A 14,083-nucleotide genomic window follows, 5' to 3' on the forward strand; every position below is an offset into this window, starting at 1 on the left:
TAGTAGGGCACTTGCTCCTCTGCTACCCATCTCTCCTCATCTCCCCCCCCCCCATTGAGGCACCCCATCAGCATCTTGCTTTCAGACCCACTGGGCAGGAGGCTCCAGGTTCCATACACCCGAAACTTCTGGGGAAATGAGTCAAACTTCCCCAGACCTCATGTCTCTCCTCCAACACCAGCCTAGAGCAGACAGAATAGTGTTTGCAGCTCAGCCAGCAGGCCACTGGAAATGAAAGTGTCACCTCCTCTCTATAGCAGATGACCTCAACCTCTGGATGGTTTTCTGGGCATCTCTGAAAGTATGGGAGCACCCCTTCTCTCTCCCGGAAGGCAGGAGGACCGCCTTGGCACTCTATTCCAGGCCAGCAGCTGCCTCTCTCACCTGATTGCTGAGCAGCCGGCCCCTCTCTCTTGGAAAGCCCTGTAGGGAAGTGGCACTGTGAGTGGCCACTTATCATTCATTGCTCTCAGTTGAAACTCAGGGAGAGCAAGAGGGCTGCATGCCAGGAAGAGGGGTTCCTGGCCGGAGGCGCAGAGGTGTGCAGGGAGAGGAGCTACTGAGACTGTAGGAAAGAGCTTTGCTCACACCAGAAGGGAAAGTTAAGGGCCGACAAAGGTGAGCTTGAAGGGGGCACAATTGCTCCCACAGAATATCTTCTTGGTAGAGACATTGCGATGTGTTCGTCTAACCGTGTTTCCTTTGCTCCCAGACACACAACTAAACTCAATTCACAGCTTCCCCTGTGGTTAGGTGAGGCCATGTGACCGAACTCTGGCCAATGGAATGCGAGTGGCAGTGAGACATGTCGCTTTCCGGTCTAGCCAATTAAATGTTTCCTTGCTCTCCTCTATGCTGACTTTCTGTTCTGTGGTTCAAAACGGCAGCACCAAACAGTGGAAGGAACCTGGGCCCCTGAACATGTAGGTTAGGGGAGCGTCCTCATCCCCCTGCCCACTTAGGATGTCTGGACACTGACATGAGGGGAACTGAGATGAAAGAGTGTTAGCCACTGAGATGTTATTCTGTTGTCAGTGGTGACAGTGGCTTTCTTACTTCTTAAAAACTACAGTTAGCCCACACTGACTAATCAATTCTGCTATCCAATTATTTATAAGTTACTTCAGCAGTAGTAAGCTTTACTTAGTGGATGAGACAGAAACTAGAACAATCTTCATGAAGGGTATTTTGGCAATTTACCTATGTTCTTTGACTTAGTAATTCAACTTCCGATCAGACAATATCCGAAATATCCATGAGGATATATACAAGAATGCTCACTGTAGCCTTGCTTTATTTGCATTTAAAAGAAGACAATCTAGCCCTGGCCTGTGTGGTTCGGTGTATTGTCTACTGCACCAACGGGTTGCCAGTTCTATTCCCTCTCAGGGCACATGCCCGGGCGGGGTGTGCAGGAGGCAGCCCATCTATGTTTCACTCATATCAATGTTTCTCTCTATGTCCCTCTCCCTTTCCTTTGCTCTAAAAACCAATAAAAAAAATCTTAAAAAAATAAATAAAAGACGACAATCTCAATAATCTAACAAAGGCGAGACAGTCAAATGAAGTATAATAAAGCCACATGACAGAATTTTAGACTGCCGTGTAATCCATATTTTTAAAGAATATTCTATCACATAGAGAAATGTTGTGGATATAATGTTATATAAAAGCAACAGATGACAATAACATTACATGTATTATAAAACAGATTAAAAACTATAAGGACATATACAAAGAAATACAAGATTTGGTAATGAAATATACCAAATGCTGTCAGAAAATATCTCTGTTAGTGTTTTATGTGATTTGTGTCTTCTCTTTTATACTTTTCTCTGTTTTTTATGTTTTCTGCTATAATAAATATGTGGTTTTTATTATTTGAAAAAAATGTTTCTGATATATAAAGGCCCTAACAAAGCTTAATTTATTCCAGATATTTTTCAATTTAGGGCAAGGTGGTAGTTGTAAATTTATTTTCAAGTTAGAGAAAAATCTTCCCCGTTTTCTTTGTGCCAATTTCTTTTAAATTTATTTTTTATTGTTGACAGTATTACAGATGTCCCCCATTTCCCACCCCCTTGGCCCCTCCCTACCCAGCCCCCACCCCACCCCAGGCCTTCACCACACTATTGTCCGTGTCCATGAGCTCTGCATATGAATTCTTTGTACCAATCTTGAACTAAGGTGCCGTTATGCACCGAGGCCAAGCTGAGCAGCTCCAGGGCTTGCTGGTTCGGGGCGCCGGGATGCCTGGTGGTGGGCTGCTCTGATGAAACTGACGCGGCATCTCAATGCAGTTTTCAGCCATAGCTACCCAAAAGGACCCCCCGAAACTCTGACTTATTGAGCTGGGGTAGGGTCCTGATATTACATATTTTTAAAAGTGCGCTAGGTTATTCTGGTGTGTAGCAGGGTTGAGCCTGGGTCTGAATGCAATCCTGTGGGTCTGAAATGCATGGCCAGAGGACTTAGGTCCAAGCCTGTTTTTCTTGGCAATCAGCTGTTATGCTGGGCTAGTAGCTTAACCTTTCATATTCTAATTTCTTCTCTTGAAGCAGGAATATTAATATCTGTCTGACCTGCCTCCCAGGGGTATTTGATCCATTTCGCCAAGGACTGCATTGTGTGGCCACTAACCCAGTTCATGTTGCTTTGCATTCCTATACACACTCCCAAGCCTTGTCTCATTGACCGGCTGCTGGAGCACAATGGAGCGCCCCACCAGGCACTGGGGGGTTCCTCCAGGGCAGTTACTAGGACTGTGGGCTGCACTCTGACCCTGGTGCTGAACCTCGATGCCACCTCATGCAGATGTGCAGGATCCTTATTGCAGGAAGGTCCTAGGAAAATGGTGCCTGGCACTGGCTCCGACATAGACATACCATGTGACGAGGGGATGCTGGGCAACTCTCTCTGTCTCAGTTTCTCTATCCAGAAAATGCATGAACATTTATTGTAAAGTTTGATTTTGGAACAGGAAATATGGGGCTCTGTTAGCAGCATAATGTAGAATAAAGCCAGAGGTGGTCCTGACAATAATGATAACAACAACATCAGGTAGATTAATGAAACACTGATTATGTATCTGGTGCTGCTAGTGATTTCACACGTTGTTTCATGTTTATTTTCTCCATTTTGCATTTGGGGAAGCTGAGGCTCAGGGAGATTATCAGCTCCTCAAAGGTCACACCTTACACGCTTGAGCTGTCCGTCAGCAGAGGCTGGGCTGTGAGCCCTTCTTCTCCACTGTCTTCTCATTGCTGTGGTTATTTGTTTTGGATAATTTACCAAAGTAGCATTGGAAATGGGACATTGTGAAATTACGCTTTAAGGTGGACTTATAAAATGTGCCGACGATATCAGTATGTGTGTGGGGGGGGCAGCGACAAGGGCACAGGGTTGGAATTAGCCAACTCTAAGCGTATGTCCCAGTTCTGATACTTTTGGTTGTATATTCGGGACAAGTCTCTTGGCCTGTCAGGGAATGTTTCCTTATTCTTTGGGACACACAACAATGCTTGTAGAAAACCGTCCGTGGAAGGTGAGACGCTGGTTGGAAGAGTAGTAGCTCACGCAGACTGCACCCCTCCACGCCCGTGCTGCCCTCCCCAAACCCTGCAGGGTAGATAAAACTGTAATGCCCATTTTATAGACAGGGAAGTGAGGCACAGAGGGGTTAAAAAGAGTGCCCAAGGTCACATAACCTGTAAGTGGTGGAGAGCTTTGCACCACCAAGCTGCGAACTGGCTTGCACAGGGCCGTGCTGAAACGCCTAACCCACGTCAGCTCTCGCTATTAGGTATGGCGCCGATACGCAAACTATTACTTTAAACTAGACCAGCAGGGCCCTTTCATTGAAAACAAACTTTGTGTCATACTATACAGGGGTGGGCAAAAGTAGGTTTATAGTCATAAAAAGACTATATGGAAAAAGACTATATAAAAAGACTGTATGGAAAAAGATGTGCAGGTTATGATTATTACAATAGCTTGATTAGCTCTGTTTCATGTACTCACAACTGTAAACCTACTTTTGCTAACCCCTGTACATAATATAATGAAGGTGGAGCTGCTTTGCTTGATGTACTCGTGTCACGTGTAACCACTCCGTTCCTTCTGGTGGGCTAGGGCTCTGGAAACCCCAGTTTAAAACCACCAACCCCAGAACCCGCTTTGGCCTTCTGTGTGTCTGTACATCCACTTTCCCTTTTCCTGGTCCTGCTCTACCCCAAACCCACGAATCAGCAGCCAGAAAACCAGAGAGCAGACTCTTTCCCCGGGGCCCCTGTCATGATCCTGCTTTTTTGCGGCTGTGTCTCTGCCCAGCCGCGGGACCTCACGGGCAGCCAGCGGAGGGCTGCGCTCGCTCGAGACTCACCGGTTTTATCTGAGTTGCAGAGGATGGTTTCCTTCTCGGCTCTCACGCCAGGGCTGGGGCCGTGTTTCATCCACATGGTGATGGTGAACTGGTCTGTCAGGTTCTTGGGCACAATCCCATCAGGGATCTTGGCACCCTGCCTGCCGTCAAACTTGAAGATCATCTCGCTGCTGTCCACCAGCAGTCCTGCCGTCCAGTTCATGGCAGCGCTGGGGGACGGCAAGAGGTCGATGATGCCGGAGGAGGCTCCTGCGGGGGCGGGGACAGGAAGAGCAAAGGTCATTCCTCACGGGGTGGGTGGCCTGGGCCCTGTTGTCTGCTCCTAGGTCGGATAAACCAGTTGACCCTTGAACACTACTGATGTGAACTGCGTGGGGCCACTTATATGTGGACCTTTTCCAATAAACTCTATAAATATATCTTCTTTTCCTTATGATTGTCTTAATAACATTTTCTTTTCGCTAGCTTACTTTATTGCGAGAACACAGTGCTGATGCATACAACACGCAAAGGAGGAGTTAATCAACTGTTTATGCTATTGGTCAGGCTTCCAGTCAGCAGTGGGTTAGCAGCAGTTAAGTTTTTGGGGAGTCAAAAGTTATACATGAATTTTTGAGTGTGCTAGGGGTCAGCACCCCAACCCCCCACAGTGTTCAAGGGCCAGCTGTACTCATTGTACTTACTCGGAAGTCTGTCCCAGCCCTGAGCTAGGTGACCTGGATAACAAAGGGCCAAACGCCATTCGTGTTCCTGAAATGCTGTGGTCCTCTCGGGGGGGCATCAGTAACTTACACAGGACAGCGTTGCATGTGGCAAGACAAGAACGCAGTGAACTGTTATACAAAGGAAAGGTGCTGGAGTAATTTAGGAAAACAGGATTCCCCTGGGGGCTTTTATAAGCAGGCAAGGTTCCTGGAGAAGGCCAGGGTGCGACTGGGGTCGATGGATTCACTCATGCACTCCTCCAGCCATTAACCTGTCTGCCATTTACTGAGCACTGACAAGGGGCCCTGACCCCTGGCAGGTGCTGGTGATGTAACGGAGAAGCTGCAGTCCCTGACCTGCAGGAGCTCAGAGCCCATAAGTCCACAGACAACGATGACACGTGTGATCAGGGCTGTGATGGGGGAAAGTTCTAGGTCCTGATCTCATGAGGAGTGTAAGCCACTTTGTACTCATCACACTTTTTTTTTCTTTAAACAACCATTTGTTTAGGCCAAATGGTACAGTGGCTGAGTTCTGAAGTCAGCCAAACTTGAACCTGATACTGAGCAGCATGACTTGTAGCCTTGTTACTGTGCGCAAAATCACTTAACCTTTCTGACGTTGCTTCTCCTTTGCTACTATCTCCCTTCCCAGGGTGTTGTGAGGATAAAAAATTGCGTTGGAGTTGCAGCAGCATGCTCACCACAAGGTGAGTGCTCACTCCGTGTTAGCTGCAACTTCTTCATCATCATCATTGCTATTTCTGTTACCACTGTGATTCCAGACTAATGCATGGGGACTTAACCTGAAGCCATGGGAGTGTCATGGGCAGATTTGTGTCTTAGGAGGATCACACCTGCAACTTTGTGCAGGGTCGAAAGAACTGAGGCCAGTGGGAGGGGCTGGCCTTGCAGAGAAGACTGGATGCCCTGGCTGGGAAATCCTTGGGCCTCCACTGGCTTCCCACTGAAGCTGCTGTGTCCTGATATTCTCCACATCCTTTCGTTCCATACGGGGCCAAGGCCCAGCTACTCAGGGGAGGAGGGGGGCCGGGGCTTCCTGACACTGTTAGAAGATACAAGTCAGGGAGTGTAAAGTGTGCACGGTACTGGGGCCATAGGTATGGGTGCTCTCTCCTGGCTCGGGACTGACCGGTCGGTTGTAAATGATGGTGGGTTTAATGGACGGTAGTTTGGTGTATTACCTGCCATTTGTCAGAGATCACTGGACTTCTTAATTCTGTATATCAGAGCTGCATCTCAGCTAGGGATTGGATTCCAAAGTCAGCCACCACAAATATCTCCTCTAGTTAAAATGACCCTTGAAAATCCTCAGTAAACTGCCATATTGGAACTAATATACATCTTTGAAAATGTTCAACCCAGCTAGTTTAGCCTCCAGCCTTGGAACAGATGATCGGGTCTAAGGCTGAGCATCCACTGGCTTGCAATCAAAGGTTATGCTATGTGAAAAATATGCTGTTTAGCACCGTGAGAGGTTCACCTTGGAGAGGCCTCTAGGAGCTGCAGGGTCTGAGAGGGAGGAGGAGGTTGGTCTCCCAATTCGTGATCACCTTGTGGTTTATGCGTATCAGGGACAAATGTGGGCAGCATAGACTGCATTATTTCCATGCATATTTCTGAGAGGTTTGGTTGGTGCTATGTCTGACACAGTAGACGCCCCATTAATGTGTGTAACTGCCTTTCTTCCCATCTAGAGCCTCCACGAGATGCTCTGGCCCTCTACCCAATGCCATGTGAGCCTGTGCATCCAGCCTCTGGTCTGTGCCCACACCTCTCAATATGTTCTCATCCCATTCCCCTACAGCCTCCTTTGGTACCTATTTTACCTATCTGGTAAGTCAGTTCAGACTAATGTCTCAATGACTAACAAAGCCTTAAGCATGATCATACTCCAGAGCCATTTGAATGAAAGAAATCTACCAAGATGGTAGCAGGCAAAGACTTTGGGTGGATTCAGAGTTAGGGATACAAGGTATTGGGAACAAGTTCATTTTCTTAGAATTCTCAGAATGATGCAACATGGCAGCAGTGTCTTTGATCCATAATTAAGCCGGCTCTGACATCAGCATGTGTCCAGCATGAAGATGGCCTGGTGACTGGGGCACACGCAGAGTATGTGTGGTTCCTGAAACTTCAGGCAGCCAGGGAGACGCAGGCTGAGCACTCAGGGCTCTGATTCTAGCTCAAGCCAATGCAGCCAACGCCATTGGGTAGGGCCCCTCGTAGAGCCGTGTGGGCCAGGCCCATGGCCCCTGGCTCCTTTTTGGTTAAGGGCCTTGCTGGTATTAAGCAAATGTTCCTGTAGAATTCTCACCACAATTAGCACCTTAGACTAGTGAAGGGGCAACTTGTAATCCACCCCCCCGCCCAAACAGGTTTGTACAGAGGGAGAGAGGTATAATGCAAGTCCAAGTGTGGGCTGATGGGGGAGACATAAAGACATCGGGAGGCAAAAGTGGTTGCATTTGTCAAAGGCCAACCCTGGTCAGAGTTACTCTATACATATATCCTATATGTATAGAACTTTATTTTTCATAGTTACAGGTCTTTTTTATTATTTTCCTAGGGACTTTTTGGGGAGCACTGAGCGCCAGACCAGAATTAGGTACTTCAGTACTTTCCTTAGTTCCTTAGTTCCTATATGGAGAAAGCCATTATGTTTCCAGTTTGCAGGTCAGAAACCTGCAGCTCAGTGAGCCCAGGGTCACAAGCCGGGGAGTGGGCCCACCTTCAGGCTTTCCAGTTCTTTCCTCTCCCCTTACACCTCCCTATCGCACTACCTAACGAACCTGGAGAGGAACCCTGTATCCTCCTGCACATTTTACACACATGGAAACAGGCCCGGGAGGGGAAACGGCCAAGCTCACACAGCCACGCAGCTGCCAGAGGCCAGCTCTCAGACGCCTAGCTAATGTCCTTTCCACCACACGTAGAGTGTCCTGCCAAGCACAGCCTGGTCCCCGGGGACCCGGCTCCCCGCACAGGCCGCCGTCTACAGAAGGCATGAGAAGACAGCGTGTGACCTGGCAAAGCCATCAGAGCGGAGCTCCCTTGTCTTCCCTGGCGAGGGAGCAGCAGGCCACCCTGCCTCATCCCCAGATGTTCCCTACCGGGAAGGAAGCCTCGAGCTGCATTTTACCAGATGGTGCACATTTCCCCAATCTCAACAGCTTGTATTTCATTTCTTGGTGCACTTAAACAAATAGAGAGATTTGCCTTCCCCCAAAGTTGTTACCTCTCTCCCCTTCCCAAGGGATTCCACGGACAGCCGTGGGTAAACAGATGCATCACTTGCAAAGATGGTATGACATCGTCTGCACGTGACGGTGTATTTAAGATGCTCCTTGGGACACCTCCACCAGGCTGCTGAGGGGTCACAGTGGTGTGGGGCACAGCAGCTGCGGCGTGAATGTGGCGGTGGGGGGCGTCAGAGGTGAGGTCTGATTCAAGGTCCCTGAGCCCTCTCAGGGTAGGGAAGCCTTTCTGAGCCAGCAAAGAGATAAAGATGGGGGTGGATGAGGCAGATTTCAGAGTACACTGTGGAGTGAGAACCCACATGAGCCTGGGGGCGGTTGTCACCATCTGGACTTCTTAATTGCAGGGTTTGCACTCTGCTCTGGTGGTCCTGTGAGGGTAGAGGGTCCTTAGCGCTTTCGGGAGGGACTGTGGCGATGGGGACTGACGTGCCTCCTCATGGTCCACCACAGCACGAGGGTCTCGGGGAGGAGACCACTGTGATCAGGGCAGACGCCTCATTCTACAGAGCATTCTCACAGCTGGCACTGTCGTCTCCATGTTACTCCAGTAAGTGTGTCGCGTCCAAGTCGCGCCAGGGACTGCGGTGAGCGAGCAGCGCTGCACTAGACGTGGGCCCTGCCTCTGGGCCAGCAGGGAGTCTTTCCTTTGGGTGGGGGGGGCAGTCCCGTGCGGAGAGTCTCAAGGGAAGCAGGGTGGCGCTCTTGACCAACGCCTACTGGGACTGACAGGTGGTAGAGGGCATCCCGCCTCAACATGCTTCTCTGCCCCACTGATGTCACCAGGCGTGTGACTTGCTCTGACCAATGAAATGTGAGAGCAAGTGACATGTATCACATCAGGGCAGAACCCTTCAGAGGCAGCCCACGGTTCTCCACGACTCCCCCACGTGCCACGGGAGCAACAATGTGTCAGCCTGACCCCAGTGGGAAGGCAACAGGGAGCAGAGCCACAGTCTGTCCAGGAAGGACGTGTGGCAGAAGCGATAGATAAACCTTTGTTATCTTAAGCCAAAGAGACTTCGGGGTCATCTGTTACTGCAGCATAACCTGCCATCCTGACCGCTGATCCACGTAAGTGATTGACATCCGCTGCTGTGATCCCCATTTCTCCTTCGGCACACCTTCTGCGCGGACACAGAGGACTCTTCGATGTCCTTTCAGAAGCTCAAACCCTATTGTTCCTGTCATCAGACTATCGTTCTATTTCTGGAATCCTAGACAAGAGGGGTTTCTCGAAGGCAGCAGTTCTCAACCTGTGGGTCATGACCCCTGGGGGTCCAACGACCCTTTCACAGGGGTTGACTAAGACCATTGGAAAACACATATTTCCAATCATCTTAGGAACCGAGACACCGCTCCTCTATCCATCTCCAGGCGGGTCCACCCACATGCAGATATGCTCACATACAACAGGAGGAACTGTATTAAAGGGCCGCGGCATTAGGAAGGTTGAGAACCACTTAGACTTGTAGCCTAAGGCCTTGAAAACAAAAACTTGGATCTCTCGGTGAAGCAAGCCAGGCTTTGGATGAGGGGTGGTCAGCCAGGTTCCTGGGGTAGGACCAGACATAACCAGTGGCTGATCAGCCTGGGCACGGTCATTGTTGGCACAAACCTCCTCCCCAGGATAGGAGGGCATGCTGCATGGTAGCTGCTTAAAAAGCAAAGAAACAGGCATATCCAGAGAGGAGCTCACTGCTCACTGTCGTCATCCATGAGTCAGTGTGTTCAGCTCTTTGCTGGTGTATGATTAATGGTTTAATCTGACTCCCAACAGGCATGCGCCACTTTTCCTTAAAGGAAGAGGCCACTTCGGTTCTCTGGGAGTGGAAGCTCTGGCTGGGCCTCGGGGACAGATGCCGTCTCCCGGAAGCTCCGGCTCTGGAGGGCTGTGTCGGAGAAACTGACAATAGCTTCCTGTAGTTGGGCTATTCTGAGGGTGTACAACTGTCAGCGATTCTCGGTGAGGACAGCTCTGTAACGCTGTAAGGTGTAGTAGAAAACCAGGCACTTAACTTTTTCAACATGTCTGTCTCCCCAGGAGACTGGTCTTCTTGCGTTCTATAGATCCCCAAGAGTTACAGCCTTTGGACACTCCACAAATATTTGTTGAATTAACAAATACACAAATGAATAAGTGAATGAATGAATCCTCTCTACAACCTCCTAGCTCACAAGTGCATGCATTCTGAGAACAACTTACTGCCCGGTGATCTGAGCTGCTCTGACAGACCCATCACTTCATGTAATAGCTCTTCTTCTGTGGCCTTTCCTGCGACGGGACCTGTCCTCGCAGGTCACGCCTCCCGTACAAACAGCCGACGGGCGGCGCGCCGGGAGCCCTGTGATCCTGAGGAGGAGCAGCCCTGCCTCTGGGCCCTGCAGGCATGTGCCTCACAACTACTTTTCTGTTTACTCTGATACGTAGTGACGCAAGGTCATCGAGGCCGGCCTTTTCCGGGGCTGTTGTTAATGTCAAATTTAATTTGGCCAAGAGGTCTTACCGGGGTTTCACCACGCCTTTCATACTCAGGGGAGCTGTGACATGCGCCTCTGGAGAGCCAGGTGTCGGGATGGCAGAGACCTTCATCTGAAATCTCTGACTTCAGAGGAAATGACAAGCAGTGTGTCCAACTTCTCCGGGAAGCCTGGCTTTTTGGAAAGCAAGGGCAGTAGGGGGCCTTCTTGGGCCACGACCGGCCCCACACACTGAAGGGGACACAGGTTCAGGGGACCCCGACTGTTTTTACTTCAAGGCGGAGGGGAAGTGTCCGCCACCCAGCACCTCACTGGAGTCGAAGAGGCTATTTCCGGCGCTGCCGCACCTGGCAGGTGCTTCCTGACAGCAGGCCGGGTGCCCGCTGCTGTCTGACCGCCCTGAATGGCTCCGTCACTGCTCCTCCTGGAGCTGATGTTGCAGGAGGAGGACGCGGGTGGGCAATGACCAGGCGTCCACACGCCCCTATGCGGACACCCTGTCTGGGTCGCTGCACAACTGCAGCAGCACAGAGAGGTGGCAGAATTCAAAGACACCCAGGAAGCACCCAGGACTGCCACCCCCGTGGGCACAGGTGGCAGGTGAGTATTGACTAAAGCGAAGGGTTTGGAGTGATGAAGGGGACAGCGAGTGTCCCAGCAGGAAGGGGGAATGAACGAAGGCTTAGGGATGAGAACGAGCTGGCCACGGGGATGATGAAAGCCAGGAAGAGGCGGGGCATCAGGAGGAAATGCGCTATGAGACGGTGGGCAGGGTGCAGGCAGGTCTTCGGGAGGGTCGGGGTAAGGCTAGGGTTGGGCACGCACACCTGGATACTCCACAGGTGACGGTCACCATTGCTCCCTAACTCTGCTCTTGCCCTGGGTTCCCAGTTCTCACTGGAAACACCCTCGTCCAGCTAGATGCTCATCCTGGAGTCATCTTAGATCCTTCTTTCTCTGTCCTGACAGCTCACGAATCATTCAGCCTGGCCATTCTGCCTCCCCACCGTCTTAAATTCATCCCAACTGCCCCTCCCTAGGTTCAGAAGTCATTATCTCTTTCGTAGACCATAGCCATAACATCTTAATTGGTCTCCCTGTTTCCACCCGAAGTCAATAAAGATTTGTAGAATAAAAAAACGCACGATGCTGAGGTTTAAAGGGCCACGGCAGTTCCCTGGTTGAGAAACCCCACGAGAAGCTTGCCTCCCACCCACTGAGAGCACACAGAAGCCTCTCTCCAGGCTGCAGGTCCCCACAGGAGTCAGGATACACCCCAGGCCCCTCTGAGAAGCCCCAGCCTGCTTCCCCTTGCCCCTGGAATCAAGATTCAGACCCGGCATGTCTCCGGCCCTGCCCATCGGGGCTGCTCAGACAGAGTACCCATCTGTACGGAGCGTGGCACTCTCGGGAAGGTCTCCGGGAAGACACACAGATGTCTCTCCAAAAAGCGTCTCTCTGAGTACCGGGTAATCTTGCACGCCCCTGGGGAGACTGCTTTCCCGACTGAATTAACCTGCCCCCTGCCAGGCGAGCTGGCAGCCCAGAGGAATGAGCTCCGTTAACACCTAATGTGATTTTGTTCTCAAGTTTCCTCCCTCAGAAAATCCTTCTCACTCTCCATATCTCCTCATCGCTCCCAGCAACATTCAAAATCAAATCGCAAGCGTGTGCCCTTGGGCCCATCTGATCGTTAACAAGCAGATTCCATCATCTCCTTGGAACCTGGAGGAGTTTAGGAAATGACTGTAACCCCGGGTGGCGTGGAGTCCAGTGGACTCATAATCTAGGTGATAATTTAGGTGCACGGGGAGGGGAATGGGAGAGTCATTCAAAGTAAGATGTCCTCTGGGACGGCTTCTCTGCACGCAGAGTCGGGGACAGGACCGCAGGCAGTTTTCTGAACATTGCGGGCCCCTCGTATCCATTTCAGCAAGGGCTGCTTGGGATACTGACGGCATGGCGAATTCCCTGCTCATTCTGGAGAAGTCTGCTTCCCCCCGGGCCCTCCTCGCTGGCCCGGTGACACAGCAGATGGAACACGGTGATGCCTACGCAGGGTTCGTTTCACACTGCATCCCAGAGTTTCATTCGGTTCTTTGGGCCACCAGCAGTGCGGATGAGTGTGTGTGTGCGTGGAGGAAATGTTCCCAAGACAGTGGTGGAGGGACCTCCAGGAGGGGATGGCAGGCTGGACTGTGTTCAGGAGCCCCGTTTCCCTCTGTGGAAATGTAGTCCCCCCAAATACAGGCCCAGGGTGAGCCTTAACTCCCCAAGCACTGCTGCAGAGTCAGGTGCAAGTTCCTGAGTGTTTCTGAAGAGAACAAAGAAGAAATAAAATATATTCCGTGGGGATGGAGGCCCATCAGCACATCAATAGTCTTGCTGACCATGTGTATGGGGCCATTCCCACCACACCGAGCATCCTCTGGGTCTACAGGCTGACTGTACACACTCACGGTCTAGTGCCCAAGGCCTGGCCCCACACCACAGATACTGAGCTAAAGAGACTTTCCTTCTGATAGACCTATCTTCACATTCTGGCTCTTTCTGTCTGTGTGACCTTGAACAAGTCATGTTTCCTCTCTGGGCCTCAAATTTTCCCTCTTTAAAGTTGGGTGAATAACACCCTTTTCGCAGTGAAGATGAGAGAATGAACTAAAGCAATGCATGAGAAGAGTCTGGCAGGCTGCACATAGTAGGTGCTCAATAAAGCTAAGTTTGCTTGCGTAGCACCCTCCCTCAGCCTGCTTCCTGGTTCCTGGCCTGCTCCTTCCTGCAGCACTTTCTCACAGCCCACTGACAACAGGCCCCCTGACCCCCACACTTGGACACCTCCACTTTGCCCCCCGCCCCTGACCCAAGCCCCCTGCCCCGATGTGGGCAGCTAGGCCAGGCTTTACTGGCCTACAGCCTGAGCAATCTCACAGAGCCCCCAGCCTGGTTTAATGCTTTGTGATTTTATTATTAAAATCCTTCATGATTTTTTGAACAAGGGTCCCGCATTTTCATTTGCACTGGGCCCTGCAAATTGCGTAGCTGGTCCTGTGGGGAGGAGACTAACCTCTCTCCAAATGACTGACAGCACCCTTCATATTGGCGTCTGGCCAGGTGCCTCCCTATAAACCAGCACAGTGGAGGGAAACTCATGCTTTTCCAGGCCCTGTGCCAGGTGCTCTTAAACACACTGTGTCGTTAATCCCCGTTTTACAGAGAATAGTCTGTGTCACCTCACTTGC

The 14,083-nt window shown here is 50.7% G+C and overlaps 1 protein-coding gene across 1 annotated transcript in view; it reads right to left on the reverse strand.

The window, feature by feature from the left end:
- CLSTN2 (calsyntenin 2) overlaps window positions 1-14,083 on the reverse strand; it is a 157,130-nt gene that overhangs the window by 78,143 nt on the left and 64,904 nt on the right. The window contains exon 7 of the mRNA XM_036267466.1: window positions 4,382-4,630. Coding sequence (XP_036123359.1) covers window positions 4,382-4,630 — 249 coding nt within the window. The remainder of the gene's footprint in view (window positions 1-4,381; window positions 4,631-14,083) is intronic.

Source organism: Molossus molossus, unplaced genomic scaffold (genome assembly GCF_014108415.1).
Source record: "Molossus molossus isolate mMolMol1 unplaced genomic scaffold, mMolMol1.p scaffold_m16_p_18, whole genome shotgun sequence".
Lineage (NCBI taxonomy): Eukaryota > Metazoa > Chordata > Mammalia > Chiroptera > Molossidae > Molossus > Molossus molossus.